This window comes from Sminthopsis crassicaudata, chromosome 1 (assembly GCF_048593235.1).
Source record: "Sminthopsis crassicaudata isolate SCR6 chromosome 1, ASM4859323v1, whole genome shotgun sequence".
Taxonomy (NCBI): domain Eukaryota; kingdom Metazoa; phylum Chordata; class Mammalia; order Dasyuromorphia; family Dasyuridae; genus Sminthopsis; species Sminthopsis crassicaudata.
The window spans coordinates 727212410-727229433 of NC_133617.1; the positions used below are offsets into that span (position 1 = coordinate 727212410).

At 34.3% G+C, this 17024-nt stretch overlaps 1 protein-coding gene across 3 annotated transcripts in view; it reads left to right on the plus strand.

The window, feature by feature from the left end:
- SUCLG2 (succinate-CoA ligase GDP-forming subunit beta) overlaps nucleotides 1-17024 on the plus strand; it is a 586130-nt gene that overhangs the window by 299440 nt on the left and 269666 nt on the right. For all 3 annotated transcript variants that reach the window (XM_074284147.1, XM_074284145.1, XM_074284146.1), the window contains exon 2: nucleotides 5321-5462. In XM_074284147.1, coding sequence (XP_074140248.1) covers nucleotides 5381-5462 — 82 coding nt within the window. In that variant the 5' untranslated portion in view covers nucleotides 5321-5380. The remainder of the gene's footprint in view (nucleotides 1-5320; nucleotides 5463-17024) is intronic.

The following is a 17024-nucleotide window of genomic DNA, read 5'->3' on the forward strand; positions in this document are numbered from 1 at the left end:
AGAAAATCACTTTGATTTCATTCAAATAAATCTAATAAATAGAACTACACTAACCAAGCATTGTCTACTCAAGGTCCTGCTTCCAAGACATGGTCCCATCACTTACTCTTCTATACTCCCTCAGCTCTGGGGGTTTTCTGTACATAGACCATGGCTCTGTGTTCTGGCTTGCTATTCTTTTCATCAACAAGATCATGACTTGCTCTTTCCTCTATCTTCCTTATGTCTCATCTTCCTCTTTATTTTTTTTCTTTTTCTTTCTCCTCCTCCTCCTCTTACTCCTCCTCCTCCTCTTTCTTGTCTCTCTCCTCTTCCTCCTCCTTATTTCTTTAAGTAAAATAGCAGAGAGATATTAGAAAATATCTGCAGACTGAATATACCAGAGTAAATGAATTTAATATTATAAAAGCAGCTATCAAACAGAGCTATTTGATATTGGTTTATTGATTTGTTTAATGAGGCAAGCTAGTTAAGTGACTTGCCCTTCATCATACACACACAGCTAGTAAGTGTCACATATCTGAGGCTGAATTTGAACTCAGGCTCTCCTAACTCCAGGGTCTGCAATTCTGTCCATTGTTCATTCCCTAGTCATCCTAGTCATCCCCTAGGCACTGGCTTAAACACAAGAGAAGTAGTACAATGGCATTGTCTAGACAAGAGAGAATCAGAAACAACATAATTCTACAAACCATTATTTTACAAAACAAGAAAAATAACCTGGGAAAATTTTTGATAAGATATTTGATAAATACAGCTAGGGAAATAAAAACAAAAATCAGTCTTAAATCAGTATTTTATATCATTTCATGATGTAGTCTAAATTGACACATGATCTCAATGGTAAAAAACTATGCTATAAAAATTAGAAGACAAAGCAATCACATACTTTTCATATCTCTAGGCAGAAGATGTATTCTTAATCAAAGAAAGATAGGGACAATCACAAAAATATAATAGATAACTGATTACATGAAACTTAAAAGTTTCTGCATAAAGAAAATTAATGCATAGACTATAGAAGCAGCTGAATGAGAAAAAATATCAAATTTCTCAATAAAATTTGGTATCTAAGATGTAAAAACAATTAAGATATACAAGTACATTAAATATATATATATGTATATATATACATATATTAATATGTATATATACTGGTGCATTGTTTTAGGAGCTATGAATAAGCAATTTGGAATTATGAAAGTAAAGTTATTAAAATGCCCATATCCTTTGACCTATAGATTTTGTTATTAGGTTATGCTTCAAGATAAAGCATATAAGCATATAAGCAATAAAAAGACAGTTTTCATATTCACTAAACTATACACTCTGGTTGCAAGCAATATATGAACCTATCAATTAAAGAATATCTAAGTGTGGTACATAAATGTAATAAAATACTAGTGTATTATAAGAAATGACAAATATGAAAAATAAAAAGAAGCATGTAAGAGTTATGTGATTTGATTAAAAAAGAAGGAAGCAGATCTAAGAAAATGATACAAAGATAAAAATGTAAATGGGAAAAACAACTTCACAATAATCAAAAGTAAATATTACAAAATAAAATTAAATGTAGCTTAAGAGAAGATATGTGAGAAAACACTGTCTTTTTTTATTTAGAATTTTTTTCTACAGTATATATGCATGAGTAATTTTTAAATAATATTATCCCTTGTATTCATTTTTCCAAATCATCCCCTCCCTCCTTCCACTCCCTCCCCCCGATGACAAGCAATCCCATACATTTTACATGTGTTATAATATAACCTAGATATAATATCTGTGTAAATACCATTTTCTTGTTGCACATTAAGTATTAGATTCCGAAGGTATAAGTAACCTGGGCAGATAGACAGTAGTGCTAACAGTTTACATTCACTTCCCAGTGTTCCTTCTCTGGGTGTAGTTGTTTCTGTCCATCATTGATCAGCTGGAAGTGAGTTGGATCTTCTTTATGTTGAAGATATCCACTTCCATCAGAATACCTCTTCATACAGCATTGAAGTGTACAGCGATCTTCTGGTTCTATTCATTTCACTCAGCATCAGTTCATGCAAGTCTCTCCAAACCTCTCTGTATTCCTCCTGCTGGTCATTTCTTACAGAGCAATAATATTCCATAACCTTCATATAACATAATTTACCCAACCATTCTCCAATTGATGGACATCCATTCATCTTCCAGTTTCTAGCCACTACGAAAAGAGCTGCCACAAACATTTTGGCACATACAGGTCCCTTTCCGCTCTTTAGTATTTCTTTGGGATATAAGCCCAATAGCAGCAATGCTGGGTCAAAGGGTATGCACAGTTTGATAACTTTTTGGGCATAGTTCTAAATTGCTCTCCAGAATGGCTGGATTCTTTCACAACTCCACCAACAATGTATCAGAAAACACTATGTCTTTTGTAAAGGTTAGTCAATGGATATGAAATGGTTCACACATTTTCAAAAAATCGGTTTTTACTTTTTTTCTCTTTTCTTTTTTCTTTACAAAACATTTTAGTTTTTTGGAATGACTGTTTATGAGGACAAGGAAGGGAATACTGGGGGAAATTAAGCTCCTTCATTCTCATGTCTTCAACAATCAATTTTAAATCTATATTTTAGTATCATTAAACATTTGTTTAGTATTACACTTATCCAGCTTACAGTCCCAGATTATGAAATGATGGTAAGACACTCTTTTTTTAGCTGGTTTCTCTTCTTCCTCTGTCTACATTGGTATGTTTGTGTTCTTAATGTGGATATGTCTCAAAGTCCAGTTCAAGACATTTTTTTTCTCCTTATCTTTCATGGCTACCACAGACCTTATTAACTTTTCTGCATACCTCTATCTAGGCACACAATAGACACTTGATAGACGTTTTTTTTTTTTTTTCATCTATTTGCTGAGATTCTATATATTTGTGATTTATGTCAAGAATTTAACAGTTAAGTCTATATCATCTTTGCTATGATATTTGAATATGTGCCCTCCTCATAGGTACACATTCGCTCTATATGTTTTTTATATTATATTCTATTATTAGAGCCAATGTGGTCGAGTGGAAGATTTGGATTTGGAGTCAGGAGGCTTGGATTGGGCTGTAGAGATCATCACTTGTTACCTTTCAGACCTTGATAAGCCACTTTTACTCTCTGGGACTCAATGCCTTCATCTCTGGTTAGACTAGGTGACCTCTGAGATCTCTTTGATCTAAATCCATGATCCTATAAAATATGGAGTAATTTTTTTTAAATTAAGACTATGGAAGAAATTAGAAAGGCAAAATAAAGAAATGAAGAGTATCAGTCAATATCAGTCTAAGCATTACTGGAGTTGTACAGATTTTGTATGGGAATAAATGCTTGTTAATTTAATTTAAACATGATTAAAAGCGATACCCTTTCATAAATGTCATATATTTGAATATACATATACAGAGCTAGAGGTACATGCAATTTAATGTTTAATGTTCTATTATTAGAGCCAACATGATAGAGTATACATATATATATGTATACACACACATACACACACACATATATACACATATATCTGTACTCATAGATATACATACACACATGTACCTGCATACATGTGTGCACACACATATTTGAATGAATGAACCAATGAGGAAAATTACTCTCCCAAAGGATAGGTTGCACAGTGGTTAATGACTCCTCCCACCTCTCTCTGTATGATATTATCTTCTGCCATCTGCTGGTGGCTTTGGGACTGTAACCAGTGCCTCATTTTTAAACTTAAAACCAGAAGATTTTAGATCAGGTTTTCATTATACAATATACAATATACAATCGATATGTATATTCAATATTCATTATATATCTATGAAGCAGAGATGTGGATCAATGGCAATTAGTGTGTAGCAGGTTCCTTTAACATTTTTTAAAATTAATACAGTGAGCACGTTAATGAAAAGGAATTGATTCTAACCACATTGTCTGTTATTTAGTGTCTCTCAAATGCCCTTTTCAAGCTGTTTTTTTTTTCAGTTAATAATTTTTAAATTAGTAAGTCAGTACAGACTTAATCTGTTGACTTAAGGTTTTTTTTTTTTTTTTTTTTTTTTTTTTTTGTTTTGTTTTGTTTTTGTTTTGTAAGGGTAGCATTAGGGTATTATATATGTTTGATCTCCTCTTTCCTCAGAGGGTATTTTGTACTATCCTCTTGAGTTTTTCTAGAATTATTGTATTCTTATAGGAAAGAGATTCTATATCTTTCTCTCTTGAGCCAATGACCAGGAGACACTGGCTCAAGTAACTTCAACTCTTTGGGCCTATTAAATGAGGAGATTGGAATAGGTGGTTCTGAATTATGGTTTGGATAGTGATGAAGTTTGAAAACATCTTTATAAGCTTGTACTGTCATTTTTGGAGATTAATTTGGGTTTCCTGTTTTTAACAGAGCCTCTGTTCTTGAAGATGTCTAACCATTTGTTTGTTCTTGATGATTTAGACAAGAGACACTGAAAGTACATTGCCATTTAAAAAGACAATTGATTGACTATTGGACAATCTGTATAAGATGTGAAAATTGTGCTTCATGATCGATACTGAAATCTTTTTAATTCATTTGTCCATGTCATTCCTTTGATCCCTTCCTCACCTTCTAAATAAGAGTTAGTGAGATTCATTAAGTGTTGCCTCATTTAATATTTGAGAAGCTAAATTATTCTATCAAAATGGTAACTCTATAGCACAATTTTTACATTTTCAGGACAATAGGGTCTATTCAATGTGCTGAGCAAGAAAAATGTACTTAATAAGTGATTTACTAGTCTAGTGTGTAATTGAAAAGTAATTCAGCATCTCCTTCATTTATGTAACCTCTAAAACCTTGAGTATAGCTCCTGCACATATTTCATGTTTAACATGTGCATCCTTGGTCAAATTGAAGGGAGTCTGTTTATATTAGTAATTGGTAACCAAGCTAGTCAAATTGGAGCTCTATGCTCCTTGTCCCCCTTATTTACCATAACATGTTCTTGGTATGTTTAACCAGTCCAGAAGAATTTTTCTTTTTCAACTGATAGTCACAGAGAGATTTAGGAAGAGATGGGGAGAGCAATGAAAATATTACTAACTTTGGAGTTATAATCCCATCTTTATCTTTTAATACCTTTGTGACTTTGGCAAAGTCACTTAACCCCTTTGGGCCTTGGTTTCCAAAGCTATGAAAAAAGAGTGTTAGATTAAATGGCCTTTGAGATCTCTTTCCATTCTGTTATATGATTTTATGAACTTTCCAGTTGACTTAATTACTATGGGAATTGTTCTTAATGAGCTTTCCTTGTTTCTCCTTATTTCCATAGAGTATTCAGTTGATCTCCAAAAGATGGCTGAACCTACAGGAATACCAAAGTAAAAAGTTGATGTCTGAAAATGGAGTGAAAGTACAGAGATTCTTCGTGGCTGACACAGCCAATGATGCTCTGGAGGCTGCTAAGAGACTAAGTAAGTTGGTGGTCAATGATGGTCATCTAATAATGGGCTTTCCTATTAATTAATTTACCTGGATAGAAAGTTTATTGTTTAATCTTGGGGCCTTTTATTTGAGATGTTTATGTCAACATACTATGAGGAACTAAGGAGACTAAATGTAAATTAACACATGCTATGTTCACTTATATTTTCTGTTTTTTTTAAATCTCTCCTATGGGCTTTCCATTTTGCTCTGATTTGTCTCTCCCCATATGAGTCATAAAACAATGTATGTTAAAAATAAACAAACTAATTAATTAATTAAAACACATACTAGGAGGAGGGCTAGGATTCTAGTTTACTATCTGGTTTAAAAGATTATAATTTTTAATGTGAAGGAAACTATGATTAATCATTTATAATTAAATTAATTCCATTAATTATCTACTTATAGGTAAGGTACTCTTCTAGTTTCTGGGAATACAATTATCATATTCTGTCATTTTGGTCATTGTCTGACTTTATGAGTTTTGGATTTTCTTAGCAAAGGTACTGTATTTGTTTGTCATTTCCTTTTCCAGCTTATTTTACAGATGAGAAACTGAGGCAAATAGGATTAAGTGACTTGTTCAAGGTGCTTAGTAATTATCTGAAGCTGGATTTGAACTCACAAAAATAAATCTTGTCCAGTGTTCTATGCACCATGCCAACTAGCTACTCTAGAATACAATAAAAAACATGAAAAAATCAGATCCTTTAGAAGATCTCAGGGAGTTTACATTTATTAAAGGCAAATAACATGTACATAGATAATTATATATAAAATGAACAGAAAGTAAGTATAGAGTAATTATGATAGAGCCCATGAACTGATTTTATGTAAGTTATGACTTTATATCTGAGTCTTGAAGAAAGCTAGAAATGTGTCTGTCATAGATGGGCTCCACTTTATGAAAAGGCACAGATATGATGGGGGATAGAATGCCATATATGAGGGAAAAATAGTTCACAGGGGAACATGAAATACATGAAAAAAAACTAATAAGAAGTATGTCTGGGAAGGGTTTAGAGTTACATTATAAAGGTCCTTTAGCAACAAATAGGGTTCTCTGTCTGCCTATTGCTTTGAAGCAGTGTAATACAGTGCAAAGAACGTTAGCTCTCTAGTTAGAGGATCTGGATTCAAATCATACCTCTCATAATTTTAACTTGTATGACTTGGTTTCCTTAGTGTTATTTTCCTCATCTGTGAAATGATGGGTCTGAGCAAATCTGTTCTAAATCTGATTCTATTTTGACATCCCTTCAGTGTTTTTTCAAACATGTTCATAGAATCTTTGCGATAGACTGCAATATATTAATAGAATACATAAATTACTTGTTGGTGTGATTATATGGAGTAACTCCTCAGCATAAAGAGAGTTTGATTGCATTTTGGAACAAAATGACAGAAGTTAAAATTGCTTTTATACTGAATGTTTATTATTTATACTGAATGTATGGTGCTGAAGGCTTCTCATCCTATGGCTTTGTGGGATCTTTGGCTATTTAACTGATTCAGATCACACAAAAGGCTGCATTAAATTTAGTCAAATCCTTCCTTTCTCAGAGTATTCCCATCTTCCACCCTTTCCTTGTTTCTGGAAGTCATTTCTAATTTTGCCTAAAGCTATATTTTGAACTTATGTTAGGATGTCTGCCTCAGCAGCACAAATTTGAAGGTTTGTGGAAATTCTATATCGAGTAAGTCCATTGGTGCTATTTTTCCCAAGAGCATTTGCTCACATCATGTCTCTGTGTCACATTTTGGTAACTATCACAATAATTCAAACATTACCCTTATTATCATATATGTTATGGTGATCTGTGATCAGTGAACTTTGAGATTACTATTGTAATTGTTTGGAGGTGCCACAAACTGGCCCGTATAAGATAGTGGAGTTAATTGAAAATGCTGCACATGTTCTGGCTGTTCCACTAACTAACCTCTCCTTGGGCCTTCTATTTCCTGAGATGCAACAACATTGAAATAAGGCCAATTAATAACTCTATAATGACATCTAAGGGTTCAAGTGAAAGGAATAGTCAATCCCTGCAGCCACCTTCATTGTTGTCTTCTTTTAAGAAACTAGATTTAAGAAACCCCAACTTTCAGTAACCACCACCCTGATGAGTGCAGCTATCAACATCAAGGCAAGACCTTCCACCAATAAAAATTAGGGTTCACTGAAGGCTCAGATGATGGGTAGCATTTTTTTTAGCAATAAAATATTTTTTTAAATTAATGTATGTATTTGACAGTTTAGTGTAAATATAATTTGTATATGCACTGAGAAACTGGAAACAAATTCATGTGAATCACTTTATTATACAATTGTTTTATTGTGGTGGTCTAAAACCTAAAATAATATCTCTGAGGCCTGTAAGGATATTACTAACTACAAGCAACTTATCACAGTGCCTGGTACATGACAGACATTAAGAAATCCTTGTTGATTGATTATTATATGTAAATTACTATGCAAAATTGAAAGATACATATGTATGTATCTATGTATATATATATATATATATGTGTGTGTGTGTGTGTCTGTATGTGTATATGTATATATGCACAGATATATGTATATATGCATGAGCATGTAGATATAGATAAAGATATGTAAAATCAATTCCCGTTATCATCGTTATCATTATTGGTTTTTGATTTGCCTTATCCTGAGTCAATTTTCTCATCTTCTTAAGTGAATGAAATGAAAAAGCATTTATTGAGCAACTATTATGTGGCAGGGTAAAGAAGGAAATGGTAAAATACTTCAGTATTTTTGCCAGGAAAATCCCATGAAAAATATTGGCTTGTTATGTCCACTAAGGTACCAAGAAGAGCTAGCTAAGAATGAAGGAGGATAATAATGCGGCATATGCCAGGAATCTTACTAAGGTGACTATAAATATTAAAGTGAGATACTCCTTGCCTACAACAAGCTTGCATTCTAGTAAAGTGGAAGCCATAGAAATATGTTTTGTTCTAAGGAGCCAAGAAAGATAAACAGAAACTCTCTTATTTAGAAACAAAATATTGTTTAATTACTGATCTCAAAGCAAGAGGTAAAAAGGTTGAGTATTGCTGCAGAGGTAAATAGATCATCATAACTAATTAATCAATCATTCCACAATTATAATAAAGGGCCAGAACTAACAGGTATTTTTCTGTTTCTTTTAATAAGTCTGTATGATATCTCTTCACCTGATATTGCCCCCTTTTTCTGACCTTAAGATTCTATATCATTTATGAGATCATTAAAATTGTGAGGAATTGCCTTTTTTTTTCCCCTAGAAGTCAGAGGAAAGGGAAGGGATATATATATATATATCTGGCTTATGGTTCAGATAAAATTCCATTTTCTCCATGTAGCCTTCCCTGACTCTCTGGTCAGAAATAATCCCTCTCACCAGGAATTCTCCCAGAACTTTAATCTCTTTCACTTTTTTTTGCATGCACGTACACACATACGCACATATACACACACCTTTATATTGGAATATCTTCACTCATATTTCACTGCTAATAAGTATAGTAGATGGGATTTGAACCCAAATTCAAGGCCTTGAAGCTTTAATATAGTCTTCTTAGCCTTGACATTGAGGATATCAAGGAAAAAGGGCTCTAATCAAAGACAAGTATTTAGGTTAGTTAATACTTTAGCAATGAAAGATTGCCTATATCTAAAACCTTCTGGCTAAGATTACAGAGATATCTCCCACTTCAAGAAGTTGAGGTATCTTTTATGTAAATTAATTTTTTATTGCAAACACTTCCAAAAGAAGTTTCAAGGAAGCATTCCTCCTCATTTTCATCGTTGCATGTACTCTTACATGATGCCAGATGCCCAATGTCTTGATTTTGTAAAATATTCTAAGCAAAATATCACTCGTATGATCCTGGTGAAGATTTACTTGAAAATTGGTTGTGAAGGTACCTTTAAAAAGGCACAAGTTGTTTTAAAACACAGATGTTTTCTTATAGATCTCATCTCCTTAGCCATTACTTCCTGATTTCTTTAACTTGATGATGCTCTTGGGAGAGTCTTCATACCATCAGCATTTTTATGATAAGAAATGCATGTTAATAAAATAAGGGGAAGATGCAGCAGGTTCCAAGGCTGCCATAGTCTAATCTGAGTAATCTGTTGACATTGTCTTGATGGTTCATTTTATTGCCTTTTGAATAGCAAAGGAAGATTTGTGGGGCCATTATGGTTTAAAGGGAGAGGTTGATTGAAATTGGTAATGCAAACAACCTTTGGATTTTAACAAAATTTGTAAGACCAAGATCTTAGATGAGACTCATTTTCTTGTAGAGGATAGATTTTTTAACAATTCACTAACTCAACTTAAAAAGTAAGGATAGTCTGCACAACTTTGGCAGCAATTAACTGCTTCTTTGACTGATTGGATGCTTAGGAAGGGTTGCTTGGTTTACCTGCTGTTGACTGTAGGACTTCCTGATTATCAGAGAGAACAAAAGGGGATTTAACATAGGATGAGAGAAGTTCAGGGGTTCTTTCTAATTTTTAAGTTAGGGTCTAAGCTGTAGGGGTCACTAACTGCTTCTCTCTTTTCTCCTCCTTCTTCCCCCATTTCCTCTTGCCATGGCCCTGCTGTTGTGGTGCCTTTCTCCTGGTACTGCCTGCCTGCCACTCTGAGACCCCCCTGGGGATTGATTTCTCCCTTTAACAGGAATGTTTTCTGTGCCACTGTCAAGCCTTCAGCACCCATGCTTGGTGCTGTTTCTGGGGCCTCCCCCTACGCTTTCTCCTCTATTGCTCCTATGGACTACAGTCTCAGATTTCACTGCCTTGACTAAATTTTCTATAAGACTAGTTTCTATCAGCTAGAGCTTTGTTTATTGGGTAGTCATTTTCTCCTTAAAGATTATGATACATTCAATAAATGCATACATAAAACAGCATCAACAAAAACAAGTTATCACCTGTTAGGATTCTTACAAGGTGCTAAGTCACTAGAATGGATATAATTATCTAATTTAGCATTTATTGAACAATTCTCTAGTTCAGTAATGTATTTACTAAAATTCCATGAGATTCACACCTTTAAGGGATAATACTTTTAAAGAGCTCCCACAAGCCCAGGGAATACCTACAAGCTCATTCTCTGGGAGGATATAAAAAGCCAGGATTCAGTCAAGGAGAAGACTTCCCAGGAGAACTTTAGGGGATTTTGGAGGAGAGGACTTCAGGAGATTCAGGGCCAAAAAGGATTTTGGGAGATTCAGAACTAGCATTGACTTCTGGGAGATTCACAAGGAAGAAACCCACAATCACACTTTGGAGGCAGAATCTGATTCATTCTCACATCTACCTTCGTGCTGACTGGAGAAGTTGGGAGGAGGAAAAGCTGAAGCTGGCTGGAGACATTCTGACAAGAGCTCTTGGGGAATCAAGAAAAGAGGAAGGCTGCCTCCAGAAGCTCCCCAAGAAATATCCTCCTGGAGAACGATTACAACTTAGAGAAAAAGAACATTACAATCACCACTGCTGAAAATTATATAGTAATTTAAATTTTGTTAAAATATTACAAATATTCTTTTCATTTTATCCTCACATTGATCCTAAGAGATACACTATATTATTATTTCCATTTTATAGATGAGGAAACTGAGGCACAATCATGTAATGGTTATACTTAAAGGGAGGATTCAAACTCTGGGCTTCCTGACTCTAAGTTCTCATCACTATCTCATCACTTGGATCATCACAGATTTATTAGGTTGGCATTACATCCAGAGTACAAGGTTATTATATCAGTGATCATTAGACACAAGGACTAACAATACCATTTCATTGACATTGGAGACTCCCGTTACTAATGCAGATCAGTGCTTTCTCTGAAACTAAGACACCAACAACACAGAGAGGTAGAGTGATTTGCCCAAAGTCATATGGCTAGGATAATTCAAAGGAGGAGCTTGAACTCAGGTCTTTTCAATTCAGAGGCCAGATTTCTTTTCTTTATGCCGTGTTGTTTCTCATGGATAGTCATTAGAGCCAAAAGAATGAAAGGAATCTAGTTTTATCCAAATATAAAAGTCTACTAAGAAATAGCTCTTGCATATAAAAATGGACCAAATTTAACAAGATTTTATTTTTCTTTTTGACTTGGAACTCTGACAACCGATTTTGCCATTCCCTTGACAAGAAAATCTTGGGTGTGATTAAAGGAAATGATCATGTTTTAAATAGTTATATTTTGTTGTTGTTGTTTTATTCACTAGGAAAGAAACTAAAATAGGAAAGCAGAAATTAATTCTCTCTGTGCTAATGACACAGCATCGTCCAATGGAGATAAGCAGCTTTTAGTGAATTTGACTTGCTTATGAAAGATTTGAGCTCCAGCATGTTTCTAGATTTCAATATACCTTACTATTTCATTTTATATAATCACGTTCTAGAGCCATATGAATTACTGCTCCATTAAGGAATTGTATATTAAGTAAAAAGGCAATAGATGCACATTAAAATGATTGACACACTCCATTAATTAGCTAGGTAATTAACTGTGTGCCTAATTGTTTTATTTGTCAAGGCTTTGTCATTGTTAGATTTTATGGTTATTCATCTTGCATCAGCATCTTGAGTTCTGGTATGGAGAGTGGTCATTGTTACCAAGCAGTGTCTGGCAAGGTCTAGACTGAACTTTTGGCCCTCAATGCTCAGAATTTTCATTCCAGAACAAAAATAACATGATATTTTATGTCAAAAGCTCAGCCTTTTTCAAAACTTCTAAATTACATCAATCTGGTCTAAGAAGAGAGCCAGATGCACCTGTTATGATTAAAACAAGAACACCAGTGGGCTAGTATCCATAACAAGGAACAAACAGAAAACTGAATATGGATTCCATTTAATCATTTCTTGACCCAAATAAGACTTTCTATGACTTGTCTATAGCTAGCAGTCAATAGGAATATTGACTGAACCTAATTCTCTGTGTGAAATATTCATTGAATTTTGAGTATGAAGTACAAACATTTGTATTGTACAAACACACTCATTTGTTCAAGGGCATTTTGTTTCTAACATGCATCTCAATTAAAACAGGTGAATGAGTAGCCTTAACAACAGATGTGTAATTAGGAACCTAATGAGTGATTTGTTAATTATTCTTTCCTGCAGTGGCTCTTCAAAGATTTTTCTCTTTTCCCACCTCCACCAATTTCCTCCCATTCTGTAAGGGTAATTTATTTCAGTCTTCTTTGTCACTCACCATGTCATTGTTTTAATCCATTTAATTTGCTTTGGGGGATTGATCTGCAGCCCCACTTTGTAGATGTCATTTTCTTGATGAGATCTCGGTAAGAGTAAGGCTCCCTGGGAGGAGATGTGTTGTGGATCTAGGGAGGAGACTGAGTAAATAGGCCCAATCCTTAGCCCAGATAATGGATATCTTTCTGGATTCCTTAGAAGTGAAAACCAATAAACTTGTTGATTTTTATAATGAGAGCCAATATTTTAATTCTTCCTTTCACTTTTTAGTAATCACAAATTTTAAACATAAGAAAAGAGGAACAGAATATTAAAACTTTAGTGACACCATGGTTTCTTTTTTATCTGGCAAGATCAATTATGGGAGTGTGAATGTTTACTTTTATGTTCTATCTGGTTCTGGGGTGCCTAATATGGAGTCCAGGAACTTGTTTTAAAAATATTTTGAGAACTTTATTTCAGTATAATTTGATGAGCTTTTATTAACCACTTATTATATATGATATAACATGTCATATAACTACATCACATAAGAATTTAATATATGATTTCATTCATGACAAAGGTCAAGCAGAGTAAATGAACAGAGAGTTCTGAGTCACCAATCACTTATAGTTAGGAGGATCAAGGAAATGGCCAAGAGAAAGATGTCATTGGATCATTGGATCATCAATCAGCAGGCATACAAGAAGTGCCTACTCTATACTGGGCATTCTGCTAGTCGCTGGGGAATGATAATGATAAAAATGGGTGATGTGGAGGGAGCTTTTCTCAGTATGGATGGGCATGGTGTATGCTTTACACAGATTCAGGGAAAGTATGATGGGACTGGAAAACAACTCATTGTTGCAATGCATTAGAACATACTATATGAAAGGGAATAATATTTAATGTGGAAACTTTCCCCACACAAACACCCATTTTGATGGGTAGGTGCCACTTGGCACTCATTCCATCTTTCCAGGATCCAGTTCTCTTCACTTTGCTCCCAAGACATTTCTTCCCAGTTATTTTGACACTGAGTGAGAACCTCTGAAGCTCACTGCCTTCCTGTATCCCACTTCTATAACTATCATCAAATCATTGCTGACTGACTGGTACCATTTCAGTAAATGGTATCATTTGCTACCATTGCTACTAGAAAGAATCTATGAATCTGCTTCCCTCTGGCTTTATTTACCATTTCTTAATCAATAAACATTTATTTAGTGCTTACTATGTGCTATGATCCTCAAAGCCATAAGAGGAGTTAATATCTTGTGCCGAGATATAAACAAATTATCATTGCCTGAGGATGATCAGAAATATGGGAGGTTCTTTTGAAAGTTCATCACTGGCTCTGGAGACACAAGCCCTGAGTTCAAATCTCTCCAAATTTTATTACTTGTATGAGCTTTGGGAAGTCACTTAAACTTCGTGTGCCTCAGTTTCCTCATCTTTAGCCTGGACTACCCCATGAGGGTTTTTTCATCACTGGATCTGTGATTTGCCTAAAGTAGCTTTTCATCTTATAACTTTTGTACTTCCCAGCATCCAGGGAATTTTACTCAGAGATTTAGTTGGTCCCTTTTCCCATTTGGGAAATACATAGTCTTTTGATAATATTTGAAATCTTAATTATTTCTAGAGCTAATATGTTAACTAATGAGCTCTCATTCTTTTATAATTATTACTGAACAAAGTCAATTTTCATTTTTCTTCTTGTGGGTAATTGTTTTTTTCCTGCCACTGGCACATTCCAATAGCTGCCCAGTCAGTTTGTGCTTCGGGAATACAAACTCATTTTGTTATCAGCTTAAGCAAATTAAAAAGAGAAAGTTGGGGATAGAGTGTAAAACTCTCCATGTAAGAAATACTAGATTCAATAGACTCAACAGACCTGGATTCTAATCCCATCTTTTGGCTAAAGATGATATAAGCCTCAATCAGAAGGATGAACCAGCTGGGATGTGACCCACAGAAATAGGAGTGTTGCCTCTTCCTGGTGTTTGGTTAATAGAAGTTGAGTGACTATCCTGTTTGGGTCAGGAACAGTGACAAGCTAATATAAGAGGCAAGTACACACTCTGCTTTTGTCTAAGGAATATGTTTCCTCATGAGATTTTGAGGAGAATAAGTTGAGAGTTATATTAATCAATCAACAAGCATTTATGAAGCACCTACTAGATATAAGGAACTGATCTGAATTTAAAGTATTCAGTGTATTCATTTTGGAGAGGATCATGTAATCTTGGAGGTGCAGAAAACCCTTCAGAGTCCAATGTGTATATCAACCTGTGGACCAACATTTTTTTTTCTCAGTAGAATTTTATTTTTCCAAATACATGTAAAGATAGTTTTCAACATTCATTTTTGTGTTCCAATTTTCCCCCCACCTTAACACTCCCTCCTCCAAGAAAGCAAACAATCTGCTATAGGTTAAATATCAGCATTTGTTAATTGCCTACTATTTGTCAGTTGAAGCTAGGCTGGTATACAAATACAGAAAGGAAATGATTTCCTTTCTCAAGGAACTTCAGGATCTCTCTTAATTGCCCAATTCTGCTTGAACACCTCCAGTGATAGGGAAGACAAGGTTTACTGAGAGGGAAAACAGTATATTCTTAGGCATCCCAGTCCATTTGAGAGTTTTGATTGATGGGAAAGTTTTTTTTTATTTGTTTGTTTTTTTTACATCAAGCCCAAATTTCCACTTTGCAGCTCTTGCTTATACTTTTGCTGCTAATTGTGGAGGCAAAAAAAGTCTAATCTGTTTTCCATGTGATTAACCCCTCAAATCCACCAAAGCAACCACTAGGTCCTCACTAAGATTGTCTTGCTCCACATAAGAAAATAATTGAATAACCACTATATATTAAGGTGATGCTGGTCACTAAACCTATCCTGGCCTGCTTTCTCACATGGAAATTGAGGATAATTATTTCTGTCCCACTTTTCTTTCAGTGTTGTTGTAAAGCTCCAGTGAGATTGGGCAGATGGCATAGTGGATAGAATCATGGATTAGAAACCTGAATTTGAATCCTGCCGTAGAATCATATTAATTCTGTCATGTTGGAAAAGTCATTTAACCTCCCTCCTCACTCTCAGTTTCTTCCTCTATAATATGGTAATGGGTCCCTGTGTAAGATTTTATATTCTTAAATTCAAAGATCTCTATAGATAGTGATTATAGCCATGAAATTAAAAGATGCTCGCACCTTAGAAAAAAAGGTTTGGCAAATCTGGATAGCATACTAAAAAGCAGAGAGATCACTTTGCCAACTAAGATCCAGCTCTATATAATCAAAGTTTGGGGTTTTTTGAATAACAGTGTATGGTTGTGAGAGTTGGAATATAAGTAAAGCTGAGTGCCACAGAATCAGGACTTTCATTTTGTGATACTGGAGAAGACTATTGAGAGTCTCTTGGACAGGAAGGAAGTCGATTCAGTCAATACTTAAAGAAATTGGTCCAGCCATTCATCAGAAGGTCAAACACTGAAGCTGAAGCTTAAATACTTTGGCCTTATAATTGGAAGTTATGGCTCATTGCAAAGACCATCAGTTAGGAAAGCTTGAAGGCAAAAGGCAAAGGAGATTTTAGATGGCTAGATGGTACTGTGGAAACAATGAACATGAACCTGGGTAGAGTTTGAGAGATAGTGGGGATAGAAGGGCCTGGGGAGCTATAGTTTATGAAATCATGGGGAGTCAGACATGCCTGAACTACCACGATAATCGTACCTATTTCATAGCATTGTGGGGATCCAGTAAGATGAGAATGTAAGCAGTTTGAAAATCTTACAATTTAAATTCTTGCTACTTAATACAAGTAATAATATCTTAATTAATAATAATCATTATTTAATAATATTAAGAACTGGCCATTAATTGATAAAATCAATGCTTAATATTAATATATATGTATATGAAAGCATTTTGAAAGTGCTATATAAATATGTATTGTTATTATTTGAATACTTCATTCAGTGCCTTATATCTACTGTTCATTCAATAAATACTAAATGCTCTCCAAAGGTAAATATCAAAATGCTTTTAGAGCAATTGGCTACTTTTTGCTTATATATATATATATATATATATATATATATATGCATACATATATATATATATACATATTATTATTATTATTATTATTATTATTATTATTATTATTATTATTATTATTATGCTCCTTGAAGGGCATAAATATTTGGAAGTTGACTTCCTGGTGACATAGGGAGTTGAAATTAGGGGACTTGGCTTCAAAGTCTACTTGTAAGTCTTATTACCTTCGTGGTCTTGGCAAACTGACTTTGCCCTTCTGAATC